A 22827-nucleotide genomic window follows, 5' to 3' on the forward strand; every position below is an offset into this window, starting at 1 on the left:
TCATGACTTACTGATTTTATAACTGGAAGTTTGTACCTCTTAATCCTCTTCACCTATTTTGTCCATCCCGCCATCTGTCTCCCCTCTGGTAACCACCAGTTTATTCTCTGTATTTATGAGTCTGTTTCTGTTTTGTTTGTTCCTTTGTTTTGTTTTTTAGATTCCACATGGTATTTGTTTTTCTCTGTCCCACCGGTTTTTAATACATGCCATTTCCCTCCTGAAATTCACCATCTTGTCATCTGTTTTTTAACATATTAATCACAATTATTTGAAACCCCTGTCTAATAACTTTCATATTCCTATCAGATGTGACTTATTGCTAATGTCTGATGTTCTGCGTTTTGATCATTTGGTCCTGGTTCCAGCTTTTCCTGGTAACATTGTACTGAATACCACCAGCATTGTGCATGGAAAGTAAATGTTTTTATATTTTTTCCAAGAAGATTTACTTTTTAAATCAGGCAACTAAAAACAGCAGAGTACAGTTGGGAATGGATATGAATGGAGTCTGAGTGTTGGTCATTTTAAGCACTGGTCGATTTTGTTCTGTTTTCATTACCAGGACAAAGTCCTTTAGGTGTCTCCACTATAGGTCGAGTTGTGTAGTAGGCTTCCTTTCACCTGGCTAATTCTGAGCCCCAATTTTTGTCTTCCTTGCACTGTGAGGCTACCAAAATTTCTGCATGAGTCATTTTCTGCTCTCTATTTTTTATTTTTCTTTTTTATTCCTAATTTGTAGTGCTTGGAAAGTGGCAAGTTTCTGGAGAAAAACACTGGGGAGTTCTGCTTTTCTTTTCGTACTTTTCTTTTCTCCAGAATATTGTACTTCATGTTGCAAACTCCTTGGTTACTGTCATAATTCCTTTGAACTGCTATTTTTATTTATTTTTAAAAGGTTTTAACAATATTTGTGGCTGATATTGGTTTGATAAAGCTACTTCAACCAGTCAGGACAAAAGTTTCCCCAAATATTATTAATGTTTAATAATAGATTGTGTGTAGGGTTGAAAATATTTAGACCATTTTATCATTAGGTTTTTAGATAATACCTTGAACAGTATGATAACTGGTAACAGTTGGAGAAAGAACTGAGTAGTACTTTCAGTAGAAGTAGAAATCCTTAACAAAAATATACTAATTGTTTTTCAATCTTTTATTCAAAACCATTTAATTAGTATCACATCCTTACCTTCTTCCAGGTGTACATCAGTATGAATACTAAGCAAATGAAACAACACTGAACCGAGGAGCTATTAGAGGACTTCCATCATAAGAGGCAAAAAAATCTCATTTACATTTTAATAAGAACATTCTAGTTTCTAGAAGGGAGACATGATAAACTCAAGACTAATCATGAGGCTATATGAGTGGGTTTCTCAACCTCAACGTTATTAATGTTCTGAGTCAGATAATTTTTCGTTGCATGTATGTATGGGTGAATTCAGAGTGAGGTGAGGAGGCTGCTCCGTGCATTCCAAGATATTTAACAGCACTGGCCTCTTCCCACTAGATGTCAGTAGATCCTTCAGTTGTGACAACCAAAAATACCTCCACAGGCTGCCAAATGACCCCTTGGAGGCAAAATCAACTGGGTGAAGCACCTTTGTGCTACAGCCACACACTGGGAAAGAGACTGTGGTGGTTAACCTAGAGTTTAGTAAGTGCAGTGGTGGAAAGTAGTTAGATTCTGTACATTTATTGCTGCGGAGGCCATCTGTTGGACAACCGGAGATGGGGTTTGAAAGCAAGCGAGGAGTAAAAATGACTGAAAGGATTTGGCCTGGCAAATGTCACTACAGACTGTTATTAATAGAGAGAGAAAGACTGCAGTAGGAGCAAGTTTTGGGAGTAAGAATCAGGAGGCCAATATCAGCATATTTTAAATTGGTAAGTGAAGATGATAAATTGGTGGGTGGATTTGGGGAATGAGGTAGGTATTTGAGCTGAGTGTATCATTTTGGAATTAGCTTGTGGATGGTATTTCACACGATGAAACTGAATAAGACACCAAATGAATGCGAGTAGATATGGCAGAGAATAAATTCAAGAACAAATCCCTGGCACACCCCAATTATAGGAAATGGGTAAGATTAAAAGTAACCAGCAAAGTAAATGGAAAAGGAGCAACTTAAGATGTAAAAGGAAAACCTGACAAATGCAGCATGCAGGCAGCCAAGTGAAGAATGTGTTTCAAGAAGGATGTGATCAAAAGTCTGACAAATTAAGTAACGGAGATGGGGAACTGACTGCTGGATTTCACAATGTGGAGGTTACTAGTCACCTTGTTAAGAGCAGTGTTGATGGAGTGGTAGGGGAAAAGCCTGGTTGCATTGATTCAAAACAAAGTTGACCAGAAGGACTGGAAAAGCAAGCTCACATAGACCACTTTTGAAGAGTTTTGATATAAAGGACAATAGTCAAATACGGCAGTAGCTGGAAGGGAAGCAGGGTCAGAAAAGGTCTTTTTTTTTTTTTAAATGATGAGAATAACAACATGAAAGTATTCTGGTGGGGATGGTGTGTTACACAAAATAACAGAGATGAAAGAGAGAGTGAGATAGACAGAGACAGAGAAGCAGAGAGAGAAAATTGTCCCTGAACATGAAAGGGAATCATATCTAGAACACAAGTGGAAGATCTGAGCTCATGACCCATTATCTATCAAATTGTGCTTTATTGATTTCTTGATAAATTCTGTTTAAGCAAGAAATAACTACAGCTTGACTTTTTGTAAATGTTAGTAGAGAAAAATAGTACCACTATAAAATGTAAGATATACAATATCCTGATGAAGATAATTGATTAAACACAGTGTTTATTTTCAGTTTTTTATAAACATCTAATAAACGAAGCCAAAAGAAATTTTTCCTAAGACCTAAATCCACCAAAACAGAGATCAAAAGGGGAGACAAAATTTGAGAAACTGGAACGAAATGAAATGATTTCTAACTGATCTACCATAAAGCTCAATCCTATGCTGGCTGTGAGGAAGGTGGAGAACACGCCAACCCCCCTTTTGGGCTTTATGAATAGGAAGCATTTTGGTCTCTGTAGTGTTTTCTCATCTCAGTAGAAGATTGGCAAATTATTCTCCTGAGAGGATATGGAATGGAGAGTCTCTGAACTGCTCGCTAGCAAGCATAGCTGAAGATCAGGGAATGTTAACTAAAAACAGGGAGATTAAGGAACATGTACATAGTAAGGGCTGAGATCCATGTCTTGTAATGTCATTTAGCTCTGAGGGTGCTGGCTGCTGGGCCTTTGTTCTCTGGGCAGGAAAGTGGAGTGGGAAGTGGGGGACGTTTGTCCTAGGGATCTGATAAACCTAAGAAAAAATCCTAAACACAGTGTGTTTAAGTTTTCCAAGGATATATACTGGCCAGATCATCTTAGAGTGAAGTCCAGTATTATATGCCCTCCCCCCCAAATACACTTGATCAGAGCTTTCTATAAGATTTTTAGGGCCCCATTCTTAAATATGAGCAGATAACTAAGATTCACAAAGTATCTTGGTATACCTCTTAATAAAGGTTAGGGATTAAAACAAAGAAAGAGAAGAAAGCAGTTTGGGACCACAGAAGCCATGCAGGAAAAATAAGCTAGATAAAAGAAAAACTATGAGGAATATTTTCAGAAAGAGAGAAAAAAATGCAAGGTATTATATAAAGGAACAGTCAGAAAATAAAAGGACACTTAGACATTTAAAAAAAAATAGCCAAAGTCAAAAACTCCCAGAGGTAGAACAAAAAAGATATAAAATGGATACTAGGAGAGAGAAACAAACAAAAATATACACAGTTCATATACACATGTGTAAAAATGATACCTACTATCTAAATATATAAACATATAAAATATAATAAACTACACACAGAGATAGATACATACATATATACATACATATATAAACAAGAGTACCAGTTTAGGAAATCTAACTTTTTCAATGATAGGGATTCTAGAGAAAGCAATGGAATAAATTATTAAATTATCCAGGAAGACATTCCAGGATAAAGAAGTATGAGTTTTCAGGATGACAAAGTGCACCAAATGCCCAATATAAAAGCTGAAAATAGATTTACACCACAGCACATCATCAGGCAATTGTGGAACGTTGGGAAAAAAACAACTGAGAGAGAGAGAGAGGCAGACAGATAGAAACAGTGTCATAAACAAGATCAGAAATCAAGATGGTTTCAGCTTTCAGAACACAGTAACAGCTCCATATTGCTAAGAATAATGATTTCTAATATAGAATTGTTTCCAACTAAGCCATCAATCAAATATAAGCATAGAATAAATACATTTTCAAAATGAAAGATCTCCAAAGAATTGCATTCCTCTTGAATTCCTTCTCAAAAATCCCTTGGAAGATGCATTCTACCAATATGAGGGAGGATGTCAAAGTCATGATGTTTAGGCAACTGGGCTCGCATACACAAGGACAGGCTGATATTGAAGGGAGACAACGGAGACAAAATTGAGGAATGAATTATTGTCAAGTCCACAGACTATTAAGCAAACAAAACAAGAAAATTACTAACTCTAGGGAAAGCAAATAGAGGAAAATCAAAGCTAATCTCTGAAATAAACTCTTTACAGACATAGCAAAAAACAAGGAAATCAGTGTGATGGAGTCTTTAATTTCCTCCTCTAGCAAGCCAGAAATGGAGGAGTTTTCAATCTTTATAATATACTTTTCCTCTTCATCTATATACTTGCATAAAGCTAGGATGTTTTCTATCCTCTTAGTCAAGTGCAAGCTTTGTCTGCTCAGACATGTGTTTTACAGATTAAAGTCTGCATGCAGCACTTGGTATATTCCACTACAGGCAGAGTAAAGTTTAATTTCATAATTTCAGTTATGCGTAACCATGGCCAATATATTCCAGTTTACCTGCAGGTATCATTATCCATTTATCTTTCACCTCAATATTTAAATGATTTGGAACAAATATGAAAAGACTACCAAAACCCCAGAGTAAAAGAAATAAACAAAGAACAATCTAGAGAAAGTAATTGTCTAAAACTGAGGTTGTCTAAATGAGAAAATATGTCTAAGTATCATGCAAGGTAACACTGAGAAATTCCCTAGCAAGTAATAATGTAAAATGTAAACACAGATCTTCTATATTAACAAGTAATCAAAACAGGGTCTGACATCTATTTAAAAAGAGCATGCACCGTAGATTCTGCTTAATGAATTAGATGTGCCAACTACTCAGTTTCAAAGCTGTTAATACATAATAGGCAATGACTATTTATGGCATCATATTTATATTTCTTATAAATAGATAATGTTCACTCTGTCCTCCGACTGTCACTCTGTGGTGGGCCATAGTAAAACATCAGGTAGAAGAATTCCGTAGGTTTATAGGAAATGGAATTAGGAAATTCTATTTTGCCTGGCTACAGGATCTAGCAAAAAGAGGATGTTTTCTTCTGAACATTTGTGTGGAGGTGAGGGAAGACAGAATGAGAAAACAAAAGTGAGAAGATGAGAATCAGGGTGAATTGTATTCATCTCATTACTCTTTTCCCTTTCAGCACCGCCCTCCTCCATGCCCATCCCTCACTTGGGCTTGAAAGAATTTGCTAGCTGCTTCCCTGAGTATTCAGGATCCATAGACTGAAAACAGAACTTGCACCTGAGGGTCTCGTACATCGTAACGATGCACATTATCCCTAAAAAATGGCACTAGAACATAAGTGACCACTGTGTCACTTTAGAAATAGAAGGCTCAAGCAACACAGGAGTCTAATAGTTCCTTTTATCATCAGAAGGGAATCAAGGACATACTACTAAAATTCCAATTCCTAACCAAATACTCAGGGCACTCATGTGTATACAGGTTGGGGAAGGAAACTGAAGACAAAAATACTTACAGTTCAAGGTATTCTTTACTGCACAGACTAAAACTGCTGTTGGTTAAAGTTTTGTTTTGTTCACTTTTAATAAAAAGAGAAAGTAGATACTAGTGGTTTAAGCCAAGTGAAGGAAGCCAGATACCAAGACATACATACTGTACAATGGCATTTGTATGAAATCAGTGGCAGAAAAGAATCCTAAGAGTGGTTGCTTCTATAAGTCGGGTAGGAGCGGGAATTGAGGGATTACGAAGGAGCATGAGGGAAAGTTCTACAGGGTGATATTAATGTTCTAGATTTGTTAGTTTGGGATACACAGGTATATGCACAAGCCAAAACTCAGCAGACATACACTTTTTGATCTGTGTATTTCATTACGTGTAAAGTTTACCTCAAATGGAAGAGTATAAACAGATATTGAACTCCAGTAAGTGAAAGCTGAACTATTTAGGAAAAGTACTACTTTTTGTAAGTTACTCCGTTTTTATTTCCACCGAACTTGAAATAATGTCATGTGAAACTGCATGTGTCTCAGGCAGTTATTATTACATAAATTCATTGGAAGATGAAAAAAGAAGAAGGAAAAAAATTTGTCACTTACTAATACAAGGGCCATGGTCAAGTCGTTTTAGCAATCTATGCCTCGGCCTCCCCTTGTGTAAAAGAGAGAATGATTATTTGCTTCATAGTGTTGTGAGGGATCACTGAGATGATATACACAAAGCACCTACCACAGTGCCTGGAACACAGTAGATATCTGATAAATGGTGGTTAATAACAATATAGAGTACAACACCAGTAACAGTAAAAACAAACTCTTCAAGGTCTCCTGCTAGTTAGCAATAGAGCTAGTTAATTTAATTCCGAAGTCTGTGCTCTCCATGACTTTGAGGAGTGGTGTGTACTCATCTATCTACCTTCCTCCACTTAGCTTGAAAGACTAGCCATACACTCCTTATTTTTATTAAGAATAAACAAAACTAAACAAAACTTTAACCAAATTAGGTTTAATTCGTTCAATGAAAAATGTCTGGAACAATAAAAAACAAAAGGTGAAAACCTGAAATTCATTAATATCTGTCCTTTATATTACATATTATAAAACACATATTTAAAAAAAACAGCTATTTACCATACTTGGAAATTTTATCTGAGTGGTATGTGCTACATTTTTAAAAGACTGTGGACTAAATTGCTATGAAGACTAAAATAACATTGATATTGTATTTGTTTAAATAAATGGGGTTTTCTTTGTTTCTTTTTTCTTTCTTTCCTTTCTTTCTTTCTTTTTTTTTTTTTACAGTTTTACTTGAAGGGATTATGGAATTCACATATCAAGAGTTATTTTCAATACTGAAGGGGGAAAGAAAATTCCTGGCCAGTACACAAATTCACTATGCACTTTTTTCACCTGAAATGTGCTTCCACTAATAATTTTTAAATCAAAGCTTCCTTTCTATAAAAATGCTTTAAATCATTCTTTGTGGAAAACTGGAGTGCATAATTAAACATTCTGCGGAAAATATTAGCAGTACTGGGAGACTTCTCCGCAGTGGTGTTTTCATCCACTAAAATATGACCGATGTATTCCAACGCACCTAGTCATTTCTGTGAAATTGTCCTTTTGGTTTACTCAATAAAGCTGAACTTCTCAATAAAGCTGGGCTCAACACCTCAAATCCTTTAAACCGCCTTTTGAAGCCACAAAGCCTCCAATTATCTACCTATCTTGGTATTTCTCTTAGTACATATAGAACCATAATGGTGCACACCATCATTCTGCCGGAGAAAACGGATAGGCCACTCTCCATGCTGGTATAATAAAGACTTCTACCACAAAGAATAAACAACTAAATGAGCAGCAATAAACTTAATTTGCACATTAGATATGCTTTTCCAAGTTCCGACATTTCAGTTGAAAATAATGCTGAAGCAATGAGGCCTATAATTGAACATCCAAAACTTCTCCAGTGGGGAAACAAAAACAAATGTTGCCTGCAAACAAGATCATTTTTATAGCCTGCTGTTACTCTGCTTTTTAATAATTTTTCAAACGCCAGATCAAATAATTTCCCTTTTTATGTGATTTTCATATACCTCTTAAGTGTATGTACACACTGTAATTTTATGCCAGTCCTCCGAAATGAAAACACCTAAACTCTCTCTCTCTTTGATTTCCTGTTTGTGCCTATGGAACATGTCCTCAGATTACACTGGGCATCTTCTGAGGCTCTGGCAAGGCTGGTGCTAATTGCACTCCCAATGTTTGAATGGAAAATGGCTTTATCCTGCTGCATGAGTGAAACAGAAATCTCTGACATACAGTGCAGATAACTTCAGAATCCTCTTAACACAGATAAGCCATATCAGCTAAAAACTAAGCTGGAAAATATCTTACTCTTGTAACTATTATCTTTTTACATGTTATCTAACAACAACATTTCTTGCATGACTGAGGCTGGTAAGTCAATTCAAAGAGAGATGATTGTTTCATCAGCTTTACTGAAATTTCTCATTTGCTCCTTACCACCTTATTACCAGTAAGGTCACTATATGCTGATTTTGGTATGAGAAACAAAATTATATTTGACTCTGTAATGACAATCAGATGAACATCATAGACTAGAAAATACAAACACACAGACACACAAATATTAAATCATCTTAAACAACCAGATGACGACACTCTTAATAGTCAGGAAAACGGTTGAATCAATGCATATTATTATAATTCTTTCTCAGATTAAAGCTTCAAATTTGTAGGTTGTAAAATAATAATTCTTCATCAGTAATAGCTTTAACTTTCTTAGTTGAAAGAGAATTAGAGATAGAAGTCCAGTTAAGAGGATATGTTAATGACAGACTTATCTTAGACCTGTATTTACGTAGCAATCACATAGTTTAATAAAACTCACAGAATACAGATCAATAAAAAATCAAAGTTTCTAAAGATGCTTTTATTTGTATTGTACACATTTTGTGTTTATATAGTTATTTTTAAATGTATGTTTTTGTGTTACTATGTGTGTATGTGTTTCTTTATAACATGGTTCTTGTCGATGGCAAAGAAGCAAATAGATCCCCCTTAAAATGGAATGTGGGTATTTCATGAAGATTAAAAATAACAAACACAATTTTCTTCTCATTATTAGATATAAATGAGTGAAAATTACTTGATATTCATGCATACTGATATATGCCCTGTTTGCATATGTAAATGATTCTCTTCTTTGTGCTGAAAATATTGGAACAGTGAGTTCTATCCGTTAAGTCTGTAGGATTTTCATGTAGCTTCACATTTTTTCCCCCTTGCAGAGTAAGGAGTTCTCTATGTATTAGAAAAACATAACTACAAACCCTAAAATAGGGAAAGTGAAAACATTTTAGAAGTTCATTATTTTCCTTTGATGTTCGTTTTTGCAAAGTATCCTAAGCTTAACCCCTGCGAAATAGAAAACCTTCTTATTTTAGAGCAAGGAAATCAGAACAGAGATTATCTAAGAACTAAAGAGTGTAAGATAAAATCATTTCACTCAATCAATAATTATTTATTGAACCCATACAGTTCCCAGGACTGTTCTAGAATTTGTGACATTCCTGCCTTCTTTATGCTTCTTTCTAGAGGAAGGGAAAGAGGAAGAAAAAACCACAGACATGACAAATAAGTGAACTATGTAAGAAAATGGAAAATCCTACTGAGGAAGGAAGAGCAGAAAAGATTAAGGTGACCAGGAATGCAGACTGGGATAATTTCGTTCCAATAGCCCCAGCAAAGAACACTAGAAATAAATAAGGCTACGTCGAGTTTTTGTGCTTTGCTTTGTTTCGTTTTGTTTTAAAGTGAGCAATCTTATTTAGTTATTTTCTCCCTTGTAGAGAGAGTTGATGGTGTGTTTTATGGACTATCCCAAATTACAGATGAACCTGTTTCTATCCGAAGAACTGGGAACCTATCTGGCAAAAAACATGGCTATGTTACATACCTTAAATATCCAACTGCTGTCTTGAGAAGTAAGCACGGTCCAGCTTCTCCAGAGTTACATATTTATGTGAGTTTCCTCATTTTACTTTTCTCCTATTTTTTGCTAAAGGACAGTATCACCACGCCAAATGTTTGAAACATTTGACAGTCCAATGTATCCAATAACTTTTATCACCAGAATCTCTGGGATGAAAGGATGCTCATCACTGTATTTTAGCAGTAAAACCACTGGTCCACCTAATGGATCGCCAGTATTCTATGGAAACTTTCAATGAGAAACTACATTTCTACTACTGATACCTTCTATCCTTTACATTTTATGTTTTAATTCCCTCTGGATTTCTCCATTCTTGGAAATTTTTTTTTAAGATTTTATTTATTTATTTGACAGAGAGAGAGAGACAGCCAGCGAGAGAGGGAACACAAGCAGGGGGAGTGGGAGAGGAAGAAGCAGGCTCCCAGCGGAGGAGCCCGATGTGGGGCTCGATTCCAGAATGCAGGAATCACGCCCTGAGCCAAAAGCACACACTTAACGACTGAGCCACCCGGGCACCCTGACCATTCTTGGAAAAATCAACCATGATGCTGTCCTCTACCATATTTTAACCTTCTTCATATTTTAAAATGAATGCCTACCACCTGTACCTTCTTAATTTGAAAGGAGGGAATAAATCTCCTCTTTTTATTTTTCCTTAATGCTGAAAAGCATTTATGTTTTTCAGTATATTGTAATACCAAACATTTGCTGGACAGATATCCTATCATTAGATATAGCTACAGTACATTGCTTGAAATGTTAAGTCCATCTCTGTTTTAAAAATCTGATGACAATACAATCTTAAGGAAGTAAAGTTTTCCAAAATGTGCCACACTGGTAAGATTTTGACAAAAGTTACATCAATCACATTTCCCCTGAGTGTTTCAGACAATTGTTAGCAGGCAAAACGTAATATGCTTAAGCCAATGTTGGCAAAAATACCTTCCAGGAATAAAGGTAGGTATTTTTTTTTTCCTTGAGACATTTTAAAGGATAGGTGAAGTGTAATAGCTAACTACTTTTTATTTTATATATTTATTTTTAATAGAAATGATAAATCACTGATTGCTGAATTTAATTATTTGGGCTTAATTAGCTGTTCAAACTACTTTATCAAGACAGTCATTTTAATCATCCAGGAGGCAATGAAATGATAAAAGTGACATGTCTTCCAGTAAACATACTAGTTTTATGAGCTGAGATTCAACAAAGTAAAGTAGCAAAGATGGGGAATAGATACTTGAATACTAATTATGTCCCTTGGTGATATATGGAGGTACATTTGTATTGATAGTAGCTTAAAAGTCGGAAGAATAGAGTATGCAGTTTTATCATCACAAATTATGTGAGCTTACAGGTTTATTCTGATGGGACAATAATAATGACTTACACAGACACAGATACTTTAATTTTTTTTTCTTTGGAACAAACTACTCATTAAAGTGTATGCAAGAGGGTCTGCATCTCACTAGCTATGCACCTAGTTATATAAATAAATGAACTGGTTATGTACTTGGCGACCTTATATCCATGGTAAAATTTTCATACAAAATGAGAGTTTCTGAAGGAAATTTAACCAAGAAAATATCATCAACTGACTTCATCAAAATGTTCATAGCTTCCTACACTAAGGCATCTGTGAAAATTCAAATGTTTTAGGTGCCGGTTTTCATTCTGTTTAATTACCCACTGACAGCATTTCAACTGCCAAAGCGTTCACATCCGCCGTGGTATCCCACTGGCAAAGCTAACGTACTATTAATGAATATGGGAACACAACTCTTCAATAAATTGTGAAATCAAATATTTCACACATATGATATGATACAGGTTTGACACTGTGTCATAGAGGTTGTGATATGCATACATATCGCCAATGTTCATCAAGCACAAATGAAGATAATAAAATACCTTTTACGACTAGGCTGCCAGTGTTCTTTGCAACACCAAACTGATTTGTAGCTAGGCAAGTATAGGATCCAGCATCTGACCTAGTAACGTTATATATCTTGAGGCTGCCATCCTCTGAGAGAAACACTCTAAAAAGAAAATACATAATTAAGAGAAGTAAGGTTCTTAAAATAAGCCTTAACCATTTATTTTCATTTTATAACATTACTAAAACCATGAGCATATTCCTTTCCTTTTATCCTATCCTTCATTGTGAGCAATCTCTGAATCCCCATAGTAGAATAAATGATATTTGCTTTTATTCTGACACAGTATTGATAATTATCATACTATCACTTGAATTATCATTGTTGATTTTGAAGCCCATTAAAAATAAAATGGATGCTTGATGCTACAGTGCTCATTTGCTTGATTAATAACAAATGCAAGTATTCACTATGCATTTTGAAAAGTCAGCTCTCTGGTGAAAACTGAACTTGGCATTAGAGAAATGCAAGCTAATTTTCACATTGTTTAGTCGTAGTTTTATAAACCCGCTCTTACTTCGCAATGGCAGTATTTGCCGGAGCTAGTGAACTGAAGGAACCACCTATATGGTTCATAGCCAAACAGCCCAGGCTTATCCTGTTATGTGGCCTATCCCATAAAAAAGGGTAAAAACATAGAAAGAATGAAGCCTTCATGAATCAGACTGAATTAAATGGTCCTAAAATACATGCAATCATACAGCACATAACGAAGGGATAGCTGATTAAGAAGTCCTAATCTTTCATAAATTGATTCTTAAGTTTTCTCTGAAACTCAGAAATAATCAAAAGCAAATATCAGATACTTGAATACTAATTATGTCGTTGTAATCAGGGAAAAGCCCAAGATTGGTTTCTTCACAAAATCACCATTAAATATTTTAATAAGGAGACCAAAAAAAAAAAAAAAAGGAATAATTAAAGCATGTGCCCAATTTTATGTCTTACAAATATAATTAGCAATCTTTTAAAAACACAGCTCTTAAAATACTAGTAAGTAGTAGGGTTGTACAAATATAAGTGATGAAAACCAATTTGTCACAACAATAATTTTAAAAGAAAGAAAGACATAACAATTGCCATGCATGTCATATCCATTAACAATACCAAACAGTATTTGTTTCATTGCAAACATATCATTGTGCCTAATATGTGTATCACACATAATGTAGCTAATATAATTAATTACCCAATTTGAAACCAAGAGAATATCAGCCAACAACAATTTGTATGAAGCCAGCTTCCGATGTTGGGTGTATTATTAGTGATGTGTTCCACATTCTGTCATCAAGTGAGAAGCTGGGGCCACGTCTGGGTTTAGAGTGTTCCATGGCATATAATCAGATTTTTGTTTAAGTCATTATCATAGAGTACTCCCCAACAGCAGACATTTGATATCTCATTTATTTTCTGAAATGTCTAGATTTCTTGGTCGTGATTTACATTAACAGTTGAATCATACCGTTAATGACACATGAGTAGTAAAGCTATTCTAATATGCAGCAAACTCCGGGCCAAATATAATTCTGTACCTGATTTAATTAGAAGAGATCAGTGTGAGAACCATTTGGGTGCATAACATGTCTCTGGAACTTAGGAAAAACTAGGAATTTCCAACAACACAGAAATGTTAAATTTTGGCCAATAACACAATCTAACAATATAAAATATATATATTTTGATATCTAAAGGTCATCAGACAAATGTCCCAGCTAGTAATGCCAGTGTTTATATGTCATATAATTTTTCACTTAGCTTTCAGAAAAGAACAATTCATGTAAAAAGTGGTTTAATATTACTACCCTTTTCAGGGTCATGATATTTGTTCAATAATGTTTGTTAAATTGAATTGAAATTGTCATCATTGAAATTGATTATTTCTGTTGAAATATTAATCAGTCAACTGATATTTCTCAAGTGCTTACTACTGTTTGAAATACTGAGAATGCAGACCAAGAAAAATTATAATCTGTCCAAGAGTAAATAGTTAATAAATATTAGAGAATGAATTGAAAGTTATATCTGATTATGTCTAGCACTCATCCTCTTTCCACAACCACCCACAGTTACTTGCAGTAGACTAATTGTCCACGTTAATTATGATGCTTAAGAAGTTCCTGTTGAGTCATCATTAGATGCCCTTAGAATTGTCATCTGTGTTTGCTTCTCAATATGTGGTCTCATCCCAGACTTACTGAATCAAACTTTGCATTTTTACAAGATATCCAGTGATTGGTATGCACAATAAGGTTTGAGAAGCATTGATCAATTAATTATAAGTTAAACTTTAGTCTGTAAAGATTATCTTTATTTTTAAGCAAGAATCCATACTGTTTTCACAAGATCAATGTGCAAAAATGTATAAAAGATAAAAAAGGTTAGAATTAAATATTTTATGAAAATAACCAAATTAGTAACCAAACTGACTTATCACTTATTAAAAACAGATGATTAAAAAAATAATTCTCCGTAGCAACCTAGGATATAGAAAGCCAGAGATTTAACTATAACTAGAAATTTTGTAACATGATAAATAGTATTAATATTTCAACTTATCATTTAATTTTTTAAATTAATAAGATGGTAAAATATTGTAAGAAAACTTAATCTATGGTAACACAGATGGAATCAAAACACATAATCATAGCCCTAATTTTATGCAGAATAATTAAAAGAAAAATAGTAAAAAAAAAAAGTGAGAATTCCTAGTTCAGTCACAAATTAAAATGTGGCTTAGCAGAAATGATTAAAATAAAAGAAAGAAAAAAATAAAAATAAAATAAAAGAAAGAAAGAAAGAAAGAACAACCAACTAAAATCAAACCGTACTTAATAGTTGACATTTTCAGGTAAGGAAGGAAGCACCTATAAAAATTAGCTGAAACATTTTAGTTCACGGTTTTGGTAACATTCATAGAGAAAGATAAACACTAACTATTTTTTATTCTTCTTTTGGAATATTTTAAAAGGTAGTTAAAATTGTATCTGCAGGGATGGAAACAACATATTTATTAAATATATTAAAATAGTCTATCTTGATTCCATATAAGCTTCTTTGGTGTTTAAAACAAAACACAGCCACAAGTATAGATAAGCTTGACTATCAAAAAATTTGAGAAAACATTCTAGTAATAAAAATAAAGATTTTTGTGAATAATTAGCAAAGAGAATACAATTATAGAGAGGGAAGCATAAGGCAATCAAGTGATTAATTACATATAATACATATTTGTATTTCAATTAGGACCTAACGCAGAGATTATACTGTTAAAATTCTAAATTCAATAATTCTAAAAATTCTAAAATTCTAAATTCTAAAAAATTCAATAGCAATTTAGGAACAGAATAGAAATCCCAGGAATAAACCCATGATTATATGGTCAATTAATCCATGACAAAGGAGGCAAGAATATGGAAAGAGGAAGACAGTCTCTTCAACAAATGGTGCTGGGAAAACTGGACAGCTACATGCAAAAGAATGAAACTGGACCACTTTCTTACACTATACCAGAAAATAAACTAAAAATGGATTAAAAACCTAAATGTGAGACTTGAAACTATAAAACGCCTAGAAGAAAATACACACAGTAATTTCTATAACATTACTTATACAAACTTTTTTTTTTTTTTTTGCTGTCTCCCTTGGCAAGGGAAACAAAAGTAAACTTAGAGTATTGACCATACTAAAATTAAAAGCTTTTGCACAGCAAAGGAGACCATCAACAAAATGACAAGTCATTTTGGGAGAAGATAATTGAAAATGATATAATCCTATAAGTGGTTAATGCCCAACATATATAAAGAACTTATATAAATCAACACCAAAAAATCCAAATAATCCTATTTAAAAGTGGACAGAGGACCTGAATAGATATTTTTCCAAAGAAGACATACAAATAGCCAACAGAAACACGAAAAGATGGTCAACATCACAAATCATCGGAGAAATGCAAATCAAAACCACAATGAGATATTACCTCACACCTGTCAGGATGGCTAAAATAAAAAAGACAAGAAATGACAAGTGTTGGTGAGGATGTGGAGAAAAAGGAACCCTTGTGCAATATTGTTGGGAATGCAAACTAGTGCAGCCAGTGTGGAAAATAGTATGGAGGTTCCTCAAAAAATTAAAAATAGATTTATCACATGACCCAGTAATTCTACCACTAGGTATACCCAAAGAAAACAAAAACACAAATGCAAAAAGATACACACGACCTTGTATTTATTGCAGCATTACTTCCCATAGCCAAGACAGGGAAGCAATCCAAGTGTCCATCCATGGAAGAATGGATAAAGAAAGTGTGGTATAGGGGCGCCTGGGTGGCACAGTGGTTAAGCGTCTGCCTTTGGCTCAGGGCGTGATCCCGGTGTTATGGGATCGAGCCCCACATCAGGCTCCTCTGCTATGAGCCTGCTTCTTCCTCTCCCACTCCCCCTGCTTGTGTTCCCTCTCTCGCTGGCTGTCTCTATCTCTGTCAAATAAATAAATAAAATCTTAAAAAAAAAAAAAAAAGAAAGTGTGGTATATATGCAATGGAATATTACTCAGAAAAAAAAAAAAAGATCTTGCCATTTGCAACAACAGGAATGGACCTATAGAGTATAATACTAAGTGAACTACTCAGAGAAAGAAAAATACCATATGATTTCACTCATATGTGGAATGTAAGAAAGGAAAGGAAAGGAAAGGAAAGGAAAGGAAAGGAAAGGAAAGGAAAGGAAAGAAAAGGAAAGGAAAGGAAAGGGAAGGAAAGAAAGAAAGAAAGAAAGAAAGAAAGAAAGAAAGAAAGAAAGAAAGAAAGAAAATAAAAATCTTAAATACAGAGAACAAACTGGTGGTTACCAGAGGCGAGGCAGGTGGGGGGGGGGGTTGGATGAAATAGATAAAGGGAATTGAGAAGAAAATTTAATAGCAATTTAAATATTTAAATGGAAATGGAGCAATGCTAAGACTTTCTTCCCTCTAAACTTACTCAGCAAATGCTAATGTCTACTGAGTTCAAGGTATGATGTTAGATGTTACAATAGAAATATGAGAAACAGGGTGTTAATTACCAAGGACACACTTCTCTATGATTTAACTCAGTGGTCAAAATCCAAGGAGGTTATTATTACGAGTCAATTCTACACAGACCCTCTACTAATTGTATAATAAATGTCAACTTACTGAATCCTCTGGGATTCTGTCAAACCTCTGGGCTCACTATTGTTATCATCCCCAAGCTTCCTGATGGGGAAACTGAGACAAGGAAAGAAGCAGTAATGTACTCAAGTTACCCACTAGGTAGTGTAGGGCCCAGATTCCAACTTGTCTTTCTCTTTGGACCAGGAAGTAACTATATGAACAAGTGCTCACTTAGTTTCCAAAGCATTGTTTACTAATAGTATTGTTACTAAGAGTACAAACTTGAGCATTTTACTTATTTTATGTATGTATATATCTTTGTACAGAATAACCTTTAATATTGGAGACACTTACTCTCACCTTCAGAGAATCCATATGCACATTTTCTCAGGGTTCTAAACTTTTGTGAACTCTTAAAGGCAAGTTTGATATTCCTTACTATGTGAGAGTTTAACCATAAAAATGAGGCAATAATGATGACAATACTAAGAATTATTTTTCTCCTTTTCTATGCCATCCTACTCAATAGGGTATTATTAGCAGAGTTATTAGCAAACATGGAGTTTCAGGTCAAACTACTTTGCCTGTTACTGAACCTAGGCCATAACATTTAATATTTGTAACCACTGGGCCAAGTTACTCAACATTCCAAGTCCTCAGCTTCTCATCTGTACCATGTGGATACTGATATTACCTGTGTCAGAGAGTCATGAGGAGTGAGTGATCTAAACTATTTGAAAGGCTTAGCTTGGCACTATGCCTGACTGCTAGTTAGCAGTCAATAGGTAGGTTTTTAATGAACCAGTTTTTCATTCTGCCAAAGAATATAGGCACTTTGTAACTCCATGAACAGTGAAAACATTGTTTTTTGTCACACTTCATTTTGAACAAAGAGACCTGAGAGGTATATGCCCGGCTCTTTGAAAGGAGCCTAACACCAGGAAGAGTGTTCCCAACATTAAGTTTCGTTGTCTGAGACCCTTCGCTGAATTCATGCAACCTCCCGTCTGTTTACTTGTCAAGTTATTCTTCCCAATCCACAATGTTATCATTTTTATTTTGGGAAGGAAAATAGGGTTGCTATGATAATTGAATTAATTAAATGTTAGCTATTAATCTCATTCTTGCTCTTCATTGATACTAGTTTTTGGCCTTTCCTCTCCTCCATGACTCAGAGCAGAATTTTTGATTCTCATTTTGGCTCTTACTCATGCCTGATGTCTGAAAACTCTCTTGTCTGACTGGATTCAGCAGTATATTTTGAGGTTTTAACTATCATGGTTATCAGTCCCTGGACTGTGTTGGGTTTGGTGCCACTGGGTTCTGAAACTCAACTTACACTGTATGTACATTTCCTTTTGAACACTTCCAATATGATCAGTTCATAGTTAAGCGATAGACACCCTTCCACCCCAGTCTCCATTCTCAAATATTCACTTAATTAGAATATTTCAACTGTTTGCACTATTGAATAGAAAAATTTCCCCCAAATTACCAAAGCTTAGTACTCTATTTAGATGATTAAATCACAAATTAAGGCATTTGCATTTAAAATGTTCTGTAAAAATTAGAATTTAAAGGCATTTACATGTGTAGATGTATCATGATCATTCAACATTTGAAAAATTAATAGTCGGCATTTGTAATGTACTACATTATTCATCTAATTGCATTCCGGGCATAAAAAAAGGTAGAAATTCAGAAGTACAAGCTGTGTGTGACAGTCAGGTGACACTGGTAGATTTTATGGTGGCAGTAGAAAATAGAATATGTGGACAATTGAGCCAACAACATATGTAAGCATTTCAAGTTTAACTGATAAGTTGAAGGAACACTATATGAAGTGATTGAACATCCAACATTTCAGTCTTCCTACTGTCAGGGAATGTTAGTGGCATAAACAGAAAACAAGAGTAATAGTCTACCCATTTGCCTGATTTCATACTTTTGCTTTCTGCTTGATGCGTTATTGTGAATGAAATATCAGCAAGATGGACTACCAACGAAATGAACTGGTAGGATCCCTTTACCTGAAATGTATGTCAAATTTTGTGTCATTCTGAGGAACTACAGAAAGACTAATGTGGAATGTTTTTATCCTTGCTTTCCTGCGTTATTATAAACCTACTAAATATAATAGAGATTAGCATTCACATCTAGTTATGACTACAGTGAATCTAATATATATCCAATCTTTGGTTAACCTACATTAACAAATCTGTATACGTAGGTCCCACATGAATCAAAAATGATGAAGGCTCTATTTTTGTTTGTTTGATATCAATCGTACCCCATCACAAAGTTTGAGGATGCAGAAGATTAGCAATAGCTAAATTTCTTAAACTAAAAGAAATTAGGACATTGGGCAATTATAATTCCTTATTGCTGAAACTAGAGCAATACTGCTATTTTTATAGTTAGATTATTAACTGGAATATTGCTTCCAGTTCTGTCTAAAGATAATACCGTAGACCATGAAATTTTAATTGATGGTCTAATTTTACTGATATCTAGAAAATGTAAAATAGATTGGATTAAAATGAGTTAGATACGAAGTAGAAAAGTGTGTATAAATTCCGACTCTACACAATTTAGGTTTTATGTAAAGTGTCCCACTGGAATCCATTTTAGATCAAATATTGATATTACGTTTTAATAATTTTAGCACCTGATTATCATAGCTAAGGTGCAATATCTATGCCGATTTCACTGTCATTTAATAAACCATCTCTTAAAAATTCCTTATTTTAACAAGCTACAAAAAATGACATGATCTACAAATAAGTAAATATCAAAGCTAGCTCATTTAAATCAAAGTAGTTTTTCTTTCCCATCTTTTTAAGTCAATAACTTCAAATGGCTCTAATGGTAATTATACACAGAAAATAGCTCACACCTCTGGCCAAGGGAAATTCAAAGATTTAATCAATGGATTAATGCAACCCTATTTTATCATTCCTTATAAGACCATCAGAGCAGTAAAAACAAAAACAAGAATGAGATAACACACACACACACACACACACACACACACACACACACACACAGAAAAGAGAAAGAGATGAAGACAGAATAAAAAGGAAGTGCTATCTTGAGAGATAATTGAATGGGTGACAGAAAATAAAATCTAGCCTTTCTACTAAATGATGCAGATCATCCTCAGCAAAGCACAATATACTTAACAATCTTCAGTCAGGTCTAAATGAGAGGAAACATATACCAGAACACTCTAGAAAATTTATGGAAGAAATTATTAAATACACTATTTGTCTCTTTTACTTATCTGCCATTGAGGACAGAGCACAGATACACTTTCCAAAAGAGTTGTGTAAGTCCCAAAGAGAAAACAAAAAGTGCGTGATTTGCAAATCTTTCTTAAGAGTATACCCTTCACAGACTTGCCAGATGAAAACCCGAAAAAAGGCTCTTCCCAAGTGCCTAGCAGAGTATTTGCCCTCCCATCTGCTTATGTGACTCCCATGCATCTTCCCAAGCCTACTCTGGATTCCCACTGTTAAAGACCCACCTTATGCATTCCCTCAGGTTCTTTTAGCATCATTGGCTGTCAAAAGTCCAGATAACACAGCCCCATCATAAAATGGCAGCTAGCATATAAGCCCCTTTTTCTTTCCTTCCAAAGACTGTTCCCACATGTTTCTGCCTGGAGATAGTCTATGTTGCTGACTGATGCCAAACTACCAGTTGCATGTTTCTGTTCTTAAAATTAGTCAGTAGCCAATGCAATAAAATATGATCCTGCATTGTTGCCCGTATGTACCTGCCTCACTCTTAGCTGTTCCCCAGGGAACCTGGCTAAAATATGCAGCTTCTCGACCACACTGCAGTACTTTCCCTTCCTCTTTCTCCGAATACTAAAGATTAGTAATTTTTTCCATATCAATAAACTGACACAAGGAGGTTTAATACTTTACTTAACCACAGCCAGGATGCAGGTCTTCTGATTCTGAGTAAGTACTTTTTCTATTGAACCATTATCTGAACCATTATGCTACCTTGTATTTTGAATTTTCTTTTTTTTTTTAAGATATTTTTTTAGAGCAGTTTTAGCTTTGCAGTAAAATCGAGAGAAAGGAACAGATTTCCCATATACCCCCATACATGCATAGCTTCTCACATTATCAACATTCCCACTGGTGGTACATTTGTTACAACTGAGAAATCTACATTGGCACATCAACATCATCATCCAGAGTCCACAGTTTACCTTAGGATTCACCCTTGGTGCTATACATTCTTGGGGTTTGGAAAAATACATAATGACATGTAGCCATCACTACGATCACACAAAGTATTTTCACTGACCTAAAATTCACCTGTGTTCCACCTATTTATTCTTCCCTCCTCTAATTCCTGACAACCACTGATCTTTTTACTGTTTCCACAGTCTTGCCTTTTCCAGAATGTCATATAATTGCAATCACACAGTATGGGACCTTTCAGATTGGCTTCTTTCACTTAATAATATGCATTTAAAATTCCTCCATTTCCTTTCATGACTTGATAGCTCATTTCTTTTTAGCACTGAATAATATTCCATTGTCTAGATGTACCACAGTTTATTTATTCATTTACTTCCTGAAGATTATCTTATTTGCTTCCAAGTTTTTGCAATTATGAGTTAAGATAATATAAGTTATACTGTGCAGGTTTTCGTACACACATAAGTTTCAAGTCCTTTGGGTAAATACTAATGAGTGTGATATTTGGATTGTATGGAAAACGTATGTTCAGTATTGTAAGAAATCTCCAAACTGTTCTAAAGTAGCTATACTATTTTGCATTCCCATTAAAAATGAAAAAGAGTTCCTGTTGCTCCACATTTTAGCCAGCTTTTGGTGTTAGTATTCCAGATTTTGGCCATTCTAATAGGCATGTAGCAGGATCTCATTTTAATTTGCATTTTCCTGATGAGATACGATGTGGAAAATCTTCAAATACGTGTTCGCCATCTCTATATCTTGTTTGGTGAGGTGTCTCTTAAGGTCTTTGACCCTTTTTTTTTTTTCTTGTTTTCTTATCCCTGAGTTTTAATCATTGGTGGTGTATTTTATATAATAGTTCTATATCAGATGTATATTTTGCAGATATTTTCTCCTAGTCTATGGCCTGACTTCTCATTCTGTTGGCATTGTCTTTCATAGTGCAGTTTTTTTTCCTTTAATTTGAATGAAGTCTAGCTTATTATATGTTTTTTTCCATGGGTCTACCTTTGCTATATCAGAAAACTCATGGCCATACCAAAGTTCATCTAGGTTTCCTCTTATCTCCTTATCTTCTGGGAGTTTTATAGTTTTGTGCTCTACATTTAGGTCTATGATCCATTTTGAATTAATTTTTGTGAAGTGTAATGTCTGTGTTTAGATTCATTTGATTTTTTTTTTTTTTTTTGCTTGTGGCTGTTCAACTGTTTCAGCACCATTTGTTGAAAACACTATCTTTGCTTCACTGTACTGCCTTAGCTCCTTTGTCATAATTTTCTTTTTAGACAAGTTTTCACTCTCTAAATAGACTGTAAAGCTAAGCTTTTTGAGGCAAGTGATATAGGGGTTTTAAGACAATGGACTCTAAAGTCAGGTTGCTTTTTTTGTGTTCTGGCTCCCCCTTTTTGGCTCTGGTATATTGGAAGCACTTGCTTAATTTCCTTGTAAAATTTACATGTAAGTGGTTATAATGGTAATAATAACATTGGTTTGTTTTGGAATTAAATTTTAAAATCTATTAAAAATATCGAGTATATATAAGCCTAAGGTTAATGAGAGCCCCCCAAATGGTAACTATCACTCTTGATTTCTTTGTATCTCTAAGAATATCTATAATTCATAGGTACTTAGTAAATGTGATTTCTGACTGTATTT

The 22827-nt window shown here is 34.5% G+C and overlaps 1 protein-coding gene across 1 annotated transcript in view; it reads right to left on the reverse strand.

The window, feature by feature from the left end:
- CNTN6 (contactin 6) overlaps positions 1-22827 on the reverse strand; it is a 270310-nt gene that overhangs the window by 34706 nt on the left and 212777 nt on the right. The window contains 1 exon segment of the mRNA XM_045808106.2: positions 11799-11926. Coding sequence (XP_045664062.2) covers positions 11799-11926 — 128 coding nt within the window.

The sequence above is a fragment of the Ursus americanus genome, chromosome 14, assembly GCF_024610735.1.
Source record: "Ursus americanus isolate L20-20 chromosome 14, mUrsAme1.1.p, whole genome shotgun sequence".
Taxonomy (NCBI): Eukaryota; Metazoa; Chordata; class Mammalia; order Carnivora; family Ursidae; genus Ursus; species Ursus americanus.